Source organism: Anabrus simplex, chromosome 3, assembly GCF_040414725.1.
Source record: "Anabrus simplex isolate iqAnaSimp1 chromosome 3, ASM4041472v1, whole genome shotgun sequence".
In the NCBI taxonomy this organism is placed as follows: Eukaryota; Metazoa; Arthropoda; class Insecta; order Orthoptera; family Tettigoniidae; genus Anabrus; species Anabrus simplex.
Genome location: NC_090267.1, coordinates 50,742,601 through 50,760,453, shown reverse-complemented (window position 1 = coordinate 50,760,453; position 17,853 = coordinate 50,742,601). Strand labels below are relative to the sequence as shown.

The window sequence follows — 17,853 nt, the reverse complement described above, 5'->3', positions numbered from 1 at the left end:
TATTCCCTGCGCCGCAGTGTTCTTATCCCTCGTGACAATAAGTTTACAACACACTTTTAAAGTCCAGTCGTTACTACCAAACTGAGCAACAGAGTTAAACATCCTGCTCCCTCAGCTGTCAACACTTCTTATCAAGCCAAGCATGACAAGCCATATAGCACCTGCTTGGGGATTCCCACAGCTTGTAAACTGAAGTGGGAAGTCTTAAACTATTCTCCCTGTATTTTCTTACAGATGCTTTATTGATGTAAGGATGCTTCCTATTAAAATTGGCAGCAGCAACCCTGTGTATGTGACCATTTTTTCATTTGTTAACTGAAGCTCTGTGCATGTTAAGATCTTTTTTCATATACTTCTTGACAGCATTCCTGTGACATTTCTTTGAATTGGAGTCAGTAAAGTAGGTAGGCCTACAATGCTTTTTTCCTTATGGTACTTCAGCTGAAGGATGAACTATGTATTCCTTTTGAGAACCATTAAAGAGACATGCACTTCACTGACCTCGGTGAGAGGTACTGCTCCAGACGACATAGATAGCGCAGGAAGAACCGTCAGTTATTGACGGGAGGAAACTCGTCATGGGGTATGAGGACAGTGGAGTGTCCTGCCAACAGGTCACCGGTCTCTTTATTCCCTGAAAAGACTCCCCAAATTTTGCCATGTTTGTTTATTTACGAAACTGCCTCCCATTGGTGGTACTGTAGACCCAAATTACTCAGTATACCCACAATACAGTAATTATAAACATTAAAATTATAATTACAATATTAAAAATATAATAGTATGATATGAATTTTCAGACGACACCTAGATGTGTTACAGTGCACTCGGAACTCATACGAGAACATCTCTCCCATTGTGGTGCCGTAAGTTTCAGGTTTGGACGTATTCGCCCTGTACTCGTGTTTGGCTGCATATGGCTCTCTATTAGGGCTGATGGAGAACATGTCAAATCTCTGTCAGCTTTTTTTTGAAACGTACTGCACCACACAGGCTCGTGCTTCTCCTCCAAGCATATTTATGCTGTACAGCAAGTAAGGCAAACCGAAAGAGCCACTGATGTGCAGTTCGTGGTGAGGGCTGGCTATCCCCTTGACAAAAACATGTTCTATTGCCATTATGAATAATTTCAAGTATGGCGGGGAAGCCAAGGTAAAATAAAGAAAAGTAAATATTCCCAAGAAGGCCTGACTAAATCTGGCTGCTAAATCAGCTTAAACGTTCCCAAGTGATATGCTTGATCAAAATTTATTTACTTACTTATCGTAATAAATTGAAGGATATTTCATTTGGAAAGTTGCATTAAATCAAGCACATAATTCAACCTACTCCCAAATGTAAAAGTAGTAAGCAGTCAAGGGTGCATAATTATCTACATAGGATCAGGGCTTGAAGTGTAGGCAGATGAACAGTTGACGTCAGAATTATTTTTGTATCTTTGACGCTAAATGGGATAGAGTGATTAGCTCTGTGCCTGGTTGCCTGAGTACTAGCAGTTGCAGTGATCTAGTACTCATTTTTTGCTGTTTGCTTAGTTAACCTGACGAACATATTTGCTTCTTGTTCCTCCCTTTGCTGTCGGTGTACGTATTTCATTGATGACAATCCTGATTGTGGTGCTGCTGCACATCCTCTAGGGTTGGTGGAATACAATTACATTTTATTGTTGACAGCTGCTTGTTTTTCAACATTGGTAAGGCTGAAAAATCAGTCTCATCTGTTGGCCCTTGCTGTTCTTGGTCTGTAGTCTTCTTCATACCTTGGCCAGCTGAAGGTTAAGGCTCTTTTCAGCTACATAGCTTTCATCCTATTCTTTGATCTTCTCAAACTATGTCACCCATTCAGGATAAACGTTCTCCATGGCCATTTCCTACTGATGTTCTCATTTCAAATATGATCCTTCTTCGTAACTCGCAGTTGAGATTTACAATTTATTCATCTTCATGGTATTTAGACAGCGCCTTGGATGTTTACGTAATCTAAGTGTGGCAGGCCACACACTGTCATGTAGAGCTATCCTTTAAGGTTTGGTGGCATCCTCTTATGGCAGAATACAGGTGAATTATGTTTCTGCATCAGTCAGCCTACACTGATCGTGTGATTTACATCCTCAGCACATCCATCCAATCTTCCCATCACAGAGCAAAGGTATTTAAAACTGTCGCATCTTGGCGGTGGCCCAGAGTCCAGCAAAGTATTTGGCGTTGGAACCATGGGATCATTGAAAAGTGGAATGAAGGTGTTCCGTCTTTGAGTGGTTCACGTTCAGTCTATTGTCTTCTAGCACTTCTTGCCATTTTACAAATACCTCCTGGAGCAATACTATGTTGTTGCTGATCAGTGCAACATCATCAGCAAACAAAAGGATTTCAGGAAGTGCATTTTTGATTTCCGATGTGGTGAAATTCATAACAGTGTTGAAATGTAGTAGGTGAAGAACACTGCTTTGGTGGACTCCAACTTTACAGTAAAATGAAAATGTTAAAGGTCCACCTTTTCAATACCATGAATGTTTATTGATGTGAATATACATCACATAACGTCTAGAGAAGGTTGGTACTAGTTTCGACGCTCATTGCGCGTCATCATCAGCCAACAAATCAATTGAGCAAAATCCAACTTATCGAATAGCAATATATAACACATGATAGCACCTACAAGACAAATGTTAAACTGTGACTAGTTGAAATATAAAACACATGACAGCAAATACAAGGATTCGTGTTGAAAGCTAAATTGTCAAAAGTTAAAACAATGAAATCAAAACAGAGAAGGTAACAATAGTTAGGGTATGATACACGAGAAAGTAGTCCAGCTTGAGGTTTGTAGAACATAAGGTGTATCTATATACAACATTTAAATGTACCAACTAAGGCAAATTTTAAATATAACATTAAAATGATGAAGGTATGGTGCGTATAACCATCTAAAACATACAGCACCTATAAAGTCGCTGTTAGATTATAACCAGTTGAAATGATGTGGTGTGTCTGACTGTAAAACATAACATTTTTGAGAAGGTATCCCAGTTGTTGAGTCTTGATAAACAAGAGAATAGTCCAGCTTGAAGTGCATAAATCATAAGGCCTCATATGTTATCAGTGGGATGAATAATCTTGTTCTCTTAAGTTGCGGTAATTAACAGGCTTAATTCAGGTGGTTTTGAAGCCAACAATGTGGTCTTGTGAAGATCATAATTTGAATTAATGTCACGATTCCCAGTTCAGTATGGAAACGTGGAGACCTGACGAAAAGATTGAAAGCCAAATTAGGCGTGATATAAATGTACATAGCCAAAAGAAATATAAGGGAAAGGAGGCAAACTCACCTTGAGTAGCGTGATGGCATAGATGTTGAAAGGAGAGGAGCTGGGCTAATGAAGAGAGCAATAATGGAGGCCAAGTAGCGGAAGGGAAGGGAGAGTGAGGGGAGGGAAAGGGGGAAAAGGAGCTAAAGCTGAGGAGTAGGGCTATGGTGGGGCAGAGGGATGAGGTAGTGGGGGTAAGTGACGGGGATGTGGATTGCACATGGCTTGAAAGATAGTGCTAGTGTTTGGAAATCTGATATTTTTAAACAAGTTAATTAAGGATTCGAAAAGGATATTAGGCTTGTCAGAGATTTCATTTAAGTTGAAGTTAGGATTAAAGTATTGATCGAAATGGATGAAACAGTTTTCGATTATGTTCATGAGAGGCCCTTTATCGGCCTTTTGAAGGATCTCTAAATCGTGTTCAATGTCGGTAAACTTTTGGTTGGAGGCAGGGATGTGTTGACCTATTGCTGAAAACCTATTGTATCTTATAGCGTTGATGTGCTCTGAATATCTAGTGGTGAAACTGCGTCCTGTTTGCCTGACGTATGAGTAGAGGCATGATTTTTCGCATTAACGATAAACGCGACAAAAAATATTTTGAAGCGATTTTGCGATATCTTTACAAATCATATGTTTCTGGTTAAGAAAATATGGATATTATGATCGCGAATTAAAGCGATAAGGCTATTTTAAAGCAAAATTCAATCATTTCGCGATAAGCGCAATATTACAGCAAAATCTGTAGTGAACAACAAACTTCATATTTTGTTCCAAGATTATGTATGAAAAGAAAAGGACGAACGAACAAAGATTCATCAATAGGAAAGAAATATGTTATCATTAATGTTCTGGAAAATCTCTTTAAGACATGGCATCACAGAAAAGGGGTTGGCTCCAGGCTTCTTGCCAAACGAATTGTTTGGAATGTTGTTCTTGTGGTGGCTGGTAATCCCACCCCAGCCTGACTCCTCATGGCATTGTACAATCCTGTAATCCCTAATGACGTCAACAAGCAGCACAATTGACCGGTGTCATTCGGCTTCGTGGTCAGGTAAAATTAAGAAAGTGATCACAGACAGTAGCGAAGATGGGTCGCTCGTCAAGTGTTACGGTGCACAGCAGAGCTAAACAGTTTACGAGTGAAGGTTTATACGTTTCGGAAAGCAATATTTTAATTTGTAGATTTAGTAATGTTCGTATCGAGTGGGAGAAAAGAAATGCTGTCTCAAAACATTGTTTTAAAAATAAGGAACATTCAGAACGTAAATTTAGCACTCCAACAGTGAAACGGCAGGCAACAATAGAACTTTCATTAGATATGCAAAAGAAAGCTAATAGTGAAAAAGTAGAATTTATTCACAACAGCGATGCTACTCAAAGCCAACATCACGCTGGAGAAAGTAGACGACCCTGCAGTCCGGAAATGGCTTCGAAAGTATGTACCAGGCATATACAGTCCATCAATTAAACCTCCACAATCAACGATCAGTGATAGTAAGACTAGGTTTTCTAAGACCTCTTTCTGATAAAGATTTTTCTATTTTCTATTGGTTAGGATTTGGAGACCTTCCCACAGCCAACCAACTAAGGAAACAATGATTAATTTTAGAATTTCATTAAAGCGAAATTAAAGCGATACGGCAATGTCTATTTCGCGAAATAACGTGAAAATTAGTATCCTTCTTGCGAAATCGTTCAAAAATTAATGCGAAAAATCATGCCTCTATGTATGAGGAATTGCAGTCATTGCATTTGAATCTATAGATTCCGGACTTTAAGAAAGTATTGGACATGTTAACTGATGGGGAATTGTGCAGAATTTCAAAGTTCTTGTTATTTGTTTGAAAGACATTTTTACGTTATCTGAAGAGATTGGTGATTTTGTAGACATCTTTGTTGAAAGTAAAGGTGGAAGAAGTGGCGTTTTTAGAGTTTTCTTTAGTAAGAATGGTCTTGGGTCGGTGTCTGAATTTGTTGATAATCTGTTCTTTGACGGGAAAAGATTTTGATATATATGCAGTGCATCTCGCACAGGTGTTTGCATCCTTAACTCATTGGGCCTGAGCCACGGAACTGTTCCGTTGTCTCCTTTTACTACTAATTCAACTTTTCCTCAAGAGATGGCAGAGTGAGTTGCTTTTGTGATTTGTGTAGGGAGTCTTTCTTTGCAATGTTATATGCTCTTTGGTAATATATATCGATAGTGTGCTTGGTAATATTAGTTTGAAGTGGGCTATCTCTAGCTTTGAGATTTGCTTGCAAACAAGATGGCTGCCAGTATAGAACTGATATTTCCTGATATATAACCCTTTTTAGGAAGTAATGATGATTAGGAATGTAATTTTTTCAGTGAAATTAGTAGTAATATTAGTACTAGTGTGAGCAACGCTTCTGAAGTACAAATAGATGTAGAAATCGAAGAGGAAGTGCTAAGAGAAGACTGTGTTACAGCTCAGCAGGCGGACTCCCGACTGAGTACGGTCTCGTGATGCTAATAAAATAAAATGTTTTACAGTATTCCTTGTTCCGCAGTTTGTGGTATGAAATTCTTTGTTTTCATGTATATTTAAATCTTTAATGATCTTGTAAGTAAGAAGTTTCTCATGATATGAAGCAACACTATATTTCCTCCAAAATAATCCCAGCACCAGTGCAGTTTCAATCCAACAAATATGCAGGGCTCAATGGGTTAATCATCATCATCATCATCCTCCTCCTCTTTTTTCCTTACCCAGCTCCTGCCTATTCTTCTTCTTATTATTCTTATAATTTCCAATGTATGTATTAACATTGATTAAAAAATAATTTCTTATAGGGTTCGTTTGAGTAAACGTCGTCAGAAGGTTGGTCAACAGCCCAATAATACACGTCTAGTAGTCCGCCACAGACCTCTCAACGCTCAGGAGTACAGAATGCAGCGATACCGGGAGCGGCTGCTGGAGGCCCCTGGTGAGGAGGAGGACGAGGAAGAGGAAGAGCAGGAACAAGAACAAGAGCAGGAGAGCCAGCAGCAAGATGGAGATGAGGATGAGGAGGAGGAAGAAAAGAAAGACGATGACGAAGAAGGAGAGGGTGAACGTGAGGAGGGTGATCAAGAAGAGGCAGAAGGTGATGGTGAAACTGCTGCCGAAGCTGAGACGGACGAGCGTGAAAACAAGTCAGGTGAGGTCAAATGAGCAATTTCTTGATAAGCTTGACAATGAACATGGCAATTACAGCAGATAGGATAATATTTAGGTTCTTCCTGGTAGTTTGTTGCTTTTCACGCATCATAAACCCAGAAAGCCACGATATCTAACATAGTAGCGTGCTTTTCTTTGACCAAACAACTTGACAAAGAACAGGTGCTTAACAAAAATGAGAAAAATAAAATTGAGGCTGGGGTTGAAGGAAAAATATAGTGTTTATAACAGTTATTATTGACAAGTCTCTTTTTGCCATCTTCATTTAAGGTTTGCAGTCATCATGGCAGACTTTGTTTTTGAGGTTGCTACTTGAAAAATTTAAACTGTGCTCGTTCTGTACCTGTCCCTGAGGTTCATCATCAAGGAAGTTTTTCTTTGGCAAGGTCTGCATTGGCCTTTTGTCTTACCCTACATGTATCACTTGTCCAAAATATTAAAGATTCTGTTCTTTGGTGGAAAATAATACTTCAGTTCTCTTGTTTAGTCTATCCATCACCTCAGAATTTTTCATTCCACCTGTCCTTGAGATTCGTAACATTCACTGGCAGACCCACATCTCAAAGGGTTCCAGTCTTTTGCACAGAGTCTTGGTCAACGTCCATCCTTCGTCCCCATATATCAGTGAGGGAAATGTGCAGCCCCTGATTGTTCAAAGTCTCAGATCCAAGTTTAGATAGTGGTTACTTCCGAATTTCTTCATTATTATGTACTATGTTTAAAAAATAATTTCTGTTGCACAATAACATAAAATCATCAGGGCTGTAAAAATATTGTGAGTTATGTGTAAATTTTAGTCTTGAAAATAGACTGCTTTTCCTTCTGTTGTAAGTTACACGCATCAGTATCTAGTAATTCTACTAATTTTTCTATGACAGAACTGGACACATCATACTATGTTCATTGATTTGTTTGCTGCCTAGTGCTGATCCTAATTCAGCTTATAACCATGGACATGTTTAATCTTCCCACCTACCAGATGTCTGGCTCTATGGCGAAATGGTTAGCGTGCTGGCCTTTGGTCACAGGGGTCCCAGGTTCGATTCCCGGCAGGTTCGGGAATTTTAACCATCGTTGGTTAGAGGAGAGCCAAGTTGAGGAACCACAACCGAACCACCAGTTACGTGGCTTGAGTTTGAAAATCTGCTCAAGAAGATGAAGAAAGGAAAGGCAGTGGGCATAGACGAACTAAGTGCAGATATGCTGAAAGCGGCGGGAATTCCAGGAATCCAATGGCTCTACAGACTGCTCAACAAGATATGGGAGGAAAATACTATTCCTGAGGACTGCAAGATAGGCATCATTGTACCTCTGTTCAAGAAAGGAACCCGACGAAAATGTATTAATTATCGTGGTATCACACTACTGTCTCATGTCCTGAAAATATTGGGAAAAAATAATAGAGACCAGAATCAGTGATGCTGCCAACCAATCTTAGGATTGAGAATTAAGAAGAGAGAAGAGAATCAGTGATATTGTTGAACCAATTTTGGAAGAAGAGCAGTATGGTTTCAGACCAGGAAGGTCAACTACAGATATTGTATTTGCAATTAGGATGCTAATGGAAAAATACTGGGAGAAGAACAAGCCTTTATTTGTAATATTTTTGAACATTGAGCAAGCCTACAACAGTGTACCAAGGGAAAGAATTTGGCAATGCATGAAAGAACTTCAAGTGCGAGACAGCCTCATTGACAAAGTGAAAAAGTTGTATAGTGGGAATGGTTGTATTCAAGTAGGATGTGGTTTGTTGGACTGGTTTGAAACAGAGAGGAGTGCAGCAGGGCAGCTCATTGTCACCACTTCTATTTATTATTGTGATGGATGTAGTAATGAAATCTATTAACACGTTGGCTGCCAGAGCGGTACATTGTACCGCTGAGTGAGTGTCTCACGAGGCCACGGCGGTACAAAGTACCGCTGACAGGTGTTGCTATTTGACTTTCCCTGCCGGGTCGGCGGACCGCTGAGCTGTTGAATTCGCTATGCTAGCGTACCGCTATGGCCTCGGAGCAAATCCTGGCGTCCTTGGTTTCCAAAATATAGTCTTTATTTTTTATTAATCCAACCTCCTTTCATTGGCAATATGTGAGTATTTGTCCAATCAGTTTAGCCATGCGCTTAGGTGTGCCGGGTTAGCTAACTCGCAAGCTCAAGATTTTGGAGATCGTGGGCTTGAATACTACTGTCGGGAAACCTGGTTATGGATTTCTGTGATTTTCCATTTTCACCCCAAGCTTATGATTACCTAATCAATAGGTTACACTGATTTCTTCCAAATTGTTGCACTCATACCTGAGCTGATTTATACGGTTATCGCAATAAATATAGCGTAAAAATGAGCGTATTTGCATTTTCTAAATTGACAACATTCATCGACAACATAGCAAAATTTTACATTACTGTTGAGCATTTGGCAAGGAGTAAATAGAAAATAAATATCCTTCAAATTTAATTTGGTGAAGAGTTTTTTGTGTTGCAAAATGTGACCAGTTTGACATGGACACTACTTACCAGTGATCTCATACTGAAGAGCTAGCGTCATTATCTTCCGAGTTCGGAAAGAAAACTGTTTCATTTTTATAACTAACCTCTCTGTTCACTGGTAAAATAACTTAGAAATATCTTGCAAGTATTTCACACACACCCTACTGTAAAAGAATCAGTGCCTTGCGATTGTAATTGTAAGCGCTATTAAACAAATCGTGGCTCGCTCTGTTATCTACAATGTGTATTATCAAGCGATGCAAGCTTCTGGTACCGCTAGACTGTACTGCTCTGGCCGTCTAGGCAAGACCATGCAGTGAACTTTTCTGTGGGGCCACGGCGGTACCTCGGGGTGCTGAGAAATTTTATTGTATTTCGTACGTACATTGAACACTTAAGTGAAATATCACTTTGAATTTTGCTTTAATGCTTATTTACTACATGCATAGTAGAAAAAATGCTTTGGCCACCGGGACATTTCTTGCTATATGTCCTGGCAGTCAACGTGTTAAAAGGAAAGAACATGGAGATATCAAAACCACATTTGCAGATGATGTTGTGATATGGAGTGACTCAGAAGAAGAATTGGGAGAGAGAATGCAAAGCTGGAATGAGGAGTTTAAGAAATATGGTTTAAACATCAGTAAGATAAGGGCGATGGTGATGAAAGTGTATGGGGAAGGAGCAGAACCAATAGTCATGTTAAATGAAGCCCAACTGGACAGCGTTCCAGTTTTCAAATGTTTGGGTAGCGTTCTATCAAATGACAACCTAGCAAAACATGAGGTGAACAATCAAATCAATATGGCAACAGAATTTTACCACCAGGTAAGACACCTGCTGTGGGATGAGCAAATACCTATGAAAACAAAAATGACATTGTACAAGTCCTATTATACACCAATTCTTACATACAGCCTCGAAACCACAACCCTGACCAATAGAGATAATTCCAAACTCCAGGCAACTGAAATGAAATTTTTACACACTATGGTCCAGAAAACCAGGAAAGACAAGATTAGGAATGAGAAAATTAGAGAAGTAGGAATAGATAATTCTCTGCTCAATAAGATTCAGATATCAAGACTGAAGTGGTTTGGTCACATGAAGAGGATGCCAGTTAACAGAACTGCAAGGAAGAATTTGACAGAAAAGTAGAATGAAGACGACCCGTGGGAAGGCTACAAAGGAAATGGATAGATTTAGTTAAGAACTATGAACTGCTGAGAGATTATGATTGGGACAAGTTGGTGGAGGAGGAATGGTACAAGGACAGGATGAGATGCAGGAGGCTCATATACCACACCCGGGAAAATGGAGATGGTTTAGGAGGATGATGTTTGGTTAATTTCGCTGGCACGGGGGCTGAGTATATGTGTCTTTTTCATTATTTCATCCTCATCACGATGCACAGGTCACCTACGGGAGTCAAAACAAAAGACCTGTACCTGGCAAGCCGAGCATGTCCTCGGACACTCCCAGCACTAAACGCCATACCCAATGTCATACCTACCAGACAAGCATCTTCAATTTTCCTACGATCGCTCATGGTTGTACCCAGCCTAGCCATAAATACTGTCGCAAAGAATTTTGTGAATGAGTGAGATATGTTTTGAGATATTTCAATTTTCTTTTAATATGTTAGACATATACATTACTCACAGGTTGTACCAATCAGTCTTCAAAAGGACCACCGTTAGCGTGCACACACAGGCTTGGAGTATCTTTAGCCAGTCATCTATCACAAAAAGAAGATGGTATCAATCTGTAAATCTGTCACTGCTGCTACCAAGGAATGCTTCAAACTTCCTGGAGGTCACTCTGCAGTCTGGAAATGAAATTTGGTGCATTATTGGCTCGCCCTTATCTTATGAGTTGGTAGAAAATCATGCTCATTGTTAAACATGCTGTTACTCAAGTCTTTCACAAGAGGTTCCAGAAAAGTTTCTCTCTGGACTTCTCTGGACCTTAAAAACCCTCTCATGAGCTTCCTGAGAACTTGTTGCATATACCCCATCGTTCTAGTGATTAAAGCTCTCTTGAATGGTGAAGACTTCTTGTCAGTAAAGAGAATGCTTTGATGCCCATAGTTGGCGTACTGCTGCAGGAGCTGCCTTGATTTCAGTTTCCTCTACTGCTTCATCTGCAGTGTCTGAAATGTCGGGTGCTCTGCTGAGGGTCTTCAGAAAGTAGCCTTGATATTGATTGTGGTGAAACGTCGCACTTCCATGCCATTATCTTCTGCTTCTGGATGGGATTTTGCTAGATATGGGCCACCACTGTTCTCACTTTAAACACTGACTGTCTTGGTAAATTGCTGGATTGTCTAGTAGACAAATTGCTTGCCAATTTTCAGCCGTTTCAGGGTTTGCAAAATCTTTGTTGGTGAATTTTCAACCTTGTGCAAAGCAATTACAGCTACCCTGTTTCATATTCACCCCACTCCATGCTTAAGTGAAGGAAAACCATACTTTCACTGTTGAACACACACTGGTCACAGAACTAACCTTCAGTGCAAGTGTTGCAGTATTTATGCCTAGACTACAGTAGGTATTGATGGTGGATGTATAATTGTTCATCACCTGCGCCTTATAAGCACTCTTCATATCTGTATTGGTGCTGACTTAACCATCAATTAATTTTTTCTCTTTTTGACAAATTACCTGGTTTTTATCCGTTATATAATTAAGAATATACATAGAAGAGAATGCAATCTGTTATGCTCACTGTACTAACCATGCTTCACTGTATCCAGGTTTGTGAATGGTTCAACCAAAACCTTCTTGTTATGTGAAACCAAATTTTGTATGTCTGGTAGAGTGTGTATTTTATTTATTTTTCATGATTGTATTTATAGTGTGTATGGAAGAAATAGCAAATGAAAATGAAACGGTACTAGAAGTATGACGTAAATATGAGACGACATACCAAGCCATATGTGATTATCCTGCTTTGTACATCTGAGAAACATTATCACATAGTATAAAGGATAGACACGTGGATAGGAGCACATAATAGGACAAACACATTTACCGGTCAGCACAAGTGATCAAAAGTATAATCTTTTAATATAACATACCTGATTATATATCAGACCTAACAAATGATAGCACTATGTTTCTCAAGGTAAGTATTGTAAATATATTCTTCTTCTTTTAATCAACATTTGTCACTCCAGAATCCACTACGTAACACATTACTCTGTTTAATTTGGTTGCGTAGATTAATGTTCCTCCTGTTGTGTAATGTATTGGCCCATCATTACACCATCCCTTGGGTCTCCTTTGGATAATTTCCAGTGTGTAGCCACTCTTCGACCTGTTGACAGCATTTGTTCAACAAACCATCGTAATAAACAAGAATAGCCTTTATGCTTCTTAATAGAGAGACTTGCTAAAAATGATGGCTTTGTGCCCTCTTAGAGTATGTGCCATGCAGCCGTTTGTTGTGAGAATGAGTTGGGAGGTGTCCTGATGGCAAGTTTCTCCCTTAAAAAGCTTTATCTGCAGACCTACATTGATTTTTGCAGTGATTGATTCACCTTGTAATAATTTGCAGCTTACTCCGACAAATGGCATCCTTCACCAATCAAAAATGTAATTTTATAAACCTTTCTTGTTGAAACTTCTGAACATAGGCATACTTCACTAACAGTAGACATTGCAAATTTTGTAGCAAGAAGACAGCATACACAATCAAGCTGAGACTGAGAAGAGCTATGATGCACAGAAGGAAATGGTACTCGTAACGTGATTACCATATAGAAACCTTTTCTGCAGCTCGCAAAGAACTCCTTTCCAGTGTTTTATTGTATTGGCCACTTTTCATAATGGCATGGACTGGCACTTCTTCTCATTTACATTCTGTTGCAAATGGGCTGAATTTGCTAGCTGCTTTGCTCGGTGCCCCTGCACTTTTGTTAGCGAAAGGCACTTTCTTCTTTTGTTCTGTTGTTCTATTCAAATGAGTACATGCCCACACTTCCTGGGCTTTCTTTCCACCCACTAGAAGTCTGCGACAGGCATTGTAGTCGTGCAGATTTCACTCTCTTTTCCTCTGATTTGTGAACAAAGTGCACAGAAGTGAGGCTGAGGTTCAGTTTGCTTCTTCTGAGGAAAAATGGACATTGTTTCCTGCCTTTGTTTCCCTTTTCCTTGGATGAAATTGAGCCATTCTCTTGGTGTCCCTGAATATTTCAGTTTACAGTATCTACACCAACTCAGAGTATAGTAATTATCTCTCCTTGTGTCATAGAAGTGTTCTGTGACAATGCTACAATTCCAGTACACTTTCTGTGAGAGTTTTATCCATTGGAGACAGATATTATGAATCTCAGTGTAACGTCAAAATTCACTTGTAACTTAAAACAGTTATCGCGCAAAGAAATGACTATTCAGTCAAACAAACAACACATAGAAAGTACAGAATCTAAGGATAAGCAGTGTGTAGCATTTTTTAAAATGCAGTTTATTCGGGGCATTGACCTAAGACCTTTTACCCCTACTTTACACCATATGTTGTGAACTTCTGTGTATTTGGAAATGGCGGGAGTGTAAAGTGTTGAATGTGAGGAAAGGAACGTTAAGGACGACACAGACACCCAGTCCCCAGGCCAGGGATATTAATCATTTACAGTTAAAAACACCTGACCCGGCCAGGAATCGAACCCGGGGCCGCCGGGTGACAGGCAGACGTGTTGCCCCCTGCGCCGTGGGGCCGAACAGTGTGTAGCATAGTGTTATCAACCATTGGGACAATAATAAAAAAAGCTGGTTCTATTCCCGTGATTTTTAAGCCTTGTTCCGATTAACTTGCATGGGACAGCAATTATGTTGCAGGCAAACAAGCCACGTCCAGGGACTAGTGAAAACCAACTCGGTTTATCTTCCTGAACATGGCACGACTAATGCATGAATAGCTATTATGAACATAAGTGTTTTATGATTTTCTCCAACTTTCAGTAGATATTAAAATATGCCCTCATGGAAGAAAATATACTACGAGAAAAATGTCTCAAATATGCAGGTTGCATATATAATGTATGCAACATTGAAAGCCTAATGATAACACAATTACACACGCACATTCACTCTTAACTAGGACTCTTGCATAATGTATCAGTACGAAATTATTATATATTTTTATCTCATTAGATTCATTAATTTATGTGCAGGTGATGAGGAAGAAGAGGAAGAAGATAGGAGAAGTGGAGATGAGGATGAAGAGAAAAGGAGTGGAGATGAAGATGAGAAGCAAAGTGGCAGTGAGAAGGCTGAGAGTGACCAGGAGCAGAGAAATGAAAGCGAGGCCAGCGAGAAGGAGAAGAGCGACAGCGAAGGAGGTAAGATTGTATGCTATAGTTCCTTCCTTCTCAATACATGCCTATTTTATCTCTGTAGTATCTACCGTATGTGGCTAAACAATCAACACTGAAATGTTATTTAAAATGTTGGCACAGTGTATGTTCAGAATGTGTACCCTCGCCTGCCGCACATGGTTCATCACATTTCTGAAGATATTGGACATGTTGACGAACATATGTTACTATAAGGACAAAAAATAACATCTACTCATGTAATTCAGGAATAATTGTAGGTGGGTCATCTAAGACTGCAGGGGCTCTGAACTTTGGAGCGTGGGTTGGCGACTACGGGGCCCTTAGCTGAGTCCTGGCATTGCTTCCCCTTACTTCTGCCAGGCTCCTCACTTTCATCCATCCTATCCGACCTCCCTTGGTCAACTCTTGTTCTTTTCCGACCCCGACTGTATTAGCTTTTCATGGCCTAGAGTCTTTCATTTTCACGCCCTTTGTGGCCCTTGTCTTTCCTTGGCCGATATCTTCATTTTTCGAAGTGTCAGATCCCTTCCATTTCTTCTTTCTGATTACTGTTACATAGAGGATGGTTGTCTAGTTGTACTTCCTCTTAAAATAATAATCACCACTACCACCACCTCATCTCTCTGAAAAGTGATTCATTCAGCATACCCCTTTTGTAGGAATCTTGGGCTTTAAGATCCGGGGAGCAGAAAGGTTGTAGGAATGGAGTCCCATGAGAAATGAGCGATTCCCAAAGTATTGTTGCGGAAGGGTGACTCCCTCAGGGTGTGGACCGTAGCTCCGTCTTGTTGTATCCATTGTTGTTGGAGGGAAACATTTCTGAAGTGATAAAAATTGTGCAAATCCTGCTTGAACAGGGTGATAATGAGGTCTTTGTAGACTATCTGGTTCACTGCTTTTGGAGTCTGTGCAATATCCTCAACGAAGCAAGGGCCATGACGATGCGGTATACTAAATTGTAATCCGCACACTGTGGAGTGGTTTCTGTACAATTTTTAAAATTTAAATATATGGTGATTTTATACATTATATATACAAGGCAAAATCAAACTTTAAAGTCCATCCTTCTCAGCCATTCAGTTAAACCAGGTGTGAGAGCGAACAAATCATCAGGAGTGTCAGGGTACGAATGAAGAGGACCGCGTTGGACCAGGTGCTCAATCGTCTGTTCTTCCAGGTTACAGTCACACATTGGTGAACTGGTCCATCCCCACTTGTACCTGAAATAATTGCAACAACCATGTCCAGTCCTTAACCTGTTGATATGGCACCAGAGGTTCCTCGGTAGGTCAAAACCGTTTGGCTTCTTCGTGGGATCAAGATGGTGGACACATGTTTTTGTTGTATAATGACATCAGGGCATTAAAATCTCCCAAAAAACAAGTAGTTTGTCGGTTGATGTAGTCATCAGAGTGATGATGGCTTCAATCTGAAAACCATATGTTGCAGAAGAAATCTTGATATGTCATGTTCAACACTTGACTTCTTCTTCTTAAGACGTCGTCTCCAAACAGAGGTAGACGATCCACAAGGCCAGCTCTGATCTTGATGTTGCAGCCATGCCATGTGAATTTATTGGAATATCTCTCAGGATCTTTAATGCAGTGGTTTCCCGTTGCCTTCTGCATCCTAATGCCGTTGACCAAACTGGTTCCTCCGCCTTTGGGAACAATTTCTTGTCCCCAGGACAATAGAGTGCCCTTACCCATACCCGCTCATCCACTCTCAAAGATACTGTTGGCACTTGGTATAGGGGATCTCCTTATACCGGGAGATAATCGGTCCCTTCATTCGTTAGCCGCCTGCATATAAAATATAATTTTTATATGCAGTCGTTGCCCCCTCTCTACCACGGGGAGGTGATGTCAGGATTTCACCGTCATTGAAACAAGGACCAAATGGCATTTCCTTTAATTGGGCTCACTTATCCCTTTCTGTTAGATACTGAGCAACTTGAATGTAGTATGCAAATCCATCCATCTCTTGTAACATCCACTTAACAGACCTATCACAACCAAGTTTCAGTGATGTTCTTCAAAGAGTACACTTTGGGGACTGTAACACCAGTTGGAGAAATCGTCCATGATTCTTGTTTGGGGTGACAGTTCCTGTTGTCCCCTTCCATTGATATGAGACCGATCACATATGACAGAACTTGTCAAGGACAGCTAACATTGTTATGTTGTTTGGTGCCTCCTTATTAAATCGCTCCTTATACTGTTGTTTAACGTGAAGCAAACTTGGGCTATTCTGATGCGCCACTCTGTATGACCAGAAATTATGTTCCACGATAAAAACCTTCTATTCTGTTATGAGAACCATAAGTGCAGAAATCAACACTACATTGAATTCACAATATGTTAAACTATTACCAGTATCAATAAATAAATATTTTGTTACTGGGAAACATGGACAGGAAATGATCATTTGTTTTGCCGCATACTGTGCATCTTATGTCATAAGATAAAATAAATTATTTTTATTTACTATTTGTAAGTATATTTATTGACTGTTCATACTTGCTTGCAGGTGGAAGTGGTAGCGAAGAAGAGGAACAAGCTCGTTCTAAAAGTTCAGGCTCTCGAAGTTCATCCCCCGCAAGCAATAAGTCCCGATCACCATCACGGTCGCCATCTGCTGCTCGCTCTAAGTCCCGATCAAGATCGCGTTCTAAGTCAAAGTCCAAATCACGGTCTCGATCGGCATCTCGTTCCAAGTCTCGTTCCCGATCTAGGTCTGCAAGTCCTGAGAAAAGTGCTGCTAGTGGAAGTGCAAGTAGTAGTGGTAGTGGTAGCAGCAGTGGCAGTGAAAGTGACAGTGATGATGGGGAAAAGTAAATACTCAAAGGAATGGTAGACTAAAAGAATGAAATGAGGAAGGTTGAATGTGCTCAAACTTCTCTTATTAAAGAGATCACAATGAACACATTACTGTGACTCTAACAGAGTATTTATTTTGTTTTAATATTAAGTAAAACTGAAGTAAATCGATGTTAAAAACATTTCCTTCAATCAGCTCCCACTAGGTTGGGATGTTTGACACCTTTCCCTCTTCCTTTATCCAACCACCATTGTTCCTCCTTATCTGTGTTTCAATCTAGGTTTCTTCTAACTATACTATTAATCGTTTTCAAACACTACTAATTTAGAAATAATTTAACAGGTAGATTAGTAGATCGACTCAAAATGGAACATGTTAATTCTACGAGGTTTGGTTTGGAGAAGGTAGTTCAGCCTGTGCCTCTGGTGGAATTAATTAGAACATTTACACCATTAGTTGACAGTCAACTGCATGTAAACCTTGTCTATAGCTATTATAGTTAATCATAGTGATATTTCAGTTGCCTAAATGCCTCTGAAACCTATTCCATTCAAAGTGATAATTCGTTATTGTTAGCATCTTGACATAACGTTCATACTAGTTCTTTATTTATGAAAATAGGTATTGCATTTTATTTTGTTCTTTTCTTTGTGTAGGCTACTTGTAAATGCCACTACAGTTGCCATGACTTCACTGAAGCTGAGGTACATAAG

General features: G+C 39.8%; 1 protein-coding gene across 1 annotated transcript in view; it reads left to right on the top strand.

Annotated features, from left to right (window-relative positions):
- The window catches only part of atms (RNA polymerase II-associated factor 1-like protein antimeros), a 51,741-nt gene extending 34,431 nt beyond the window's left edge, over positions 1-17,310 (top strand). The window contains exons 8-10 of the mRNA XM_067144089.2: positions 6,129-6,475; positions 14,156-14,323; positions 16,850-17,310. Coding sequence (XP_067000190.1) covers positions 6,129-6,475; positions 14,156-14,323; positions 16,850-17,157 — 823 coding nt within the window. The 3' untranslated portion in view covers positions 17,158-17,310. The remainder of the gene's footprint in view (positions 1-6,128; positions 6,476-14,155; positions 14,324-16,849) is intronic.
- Positions 17,311-17,853: the final 543 nt, after the last annotated feature.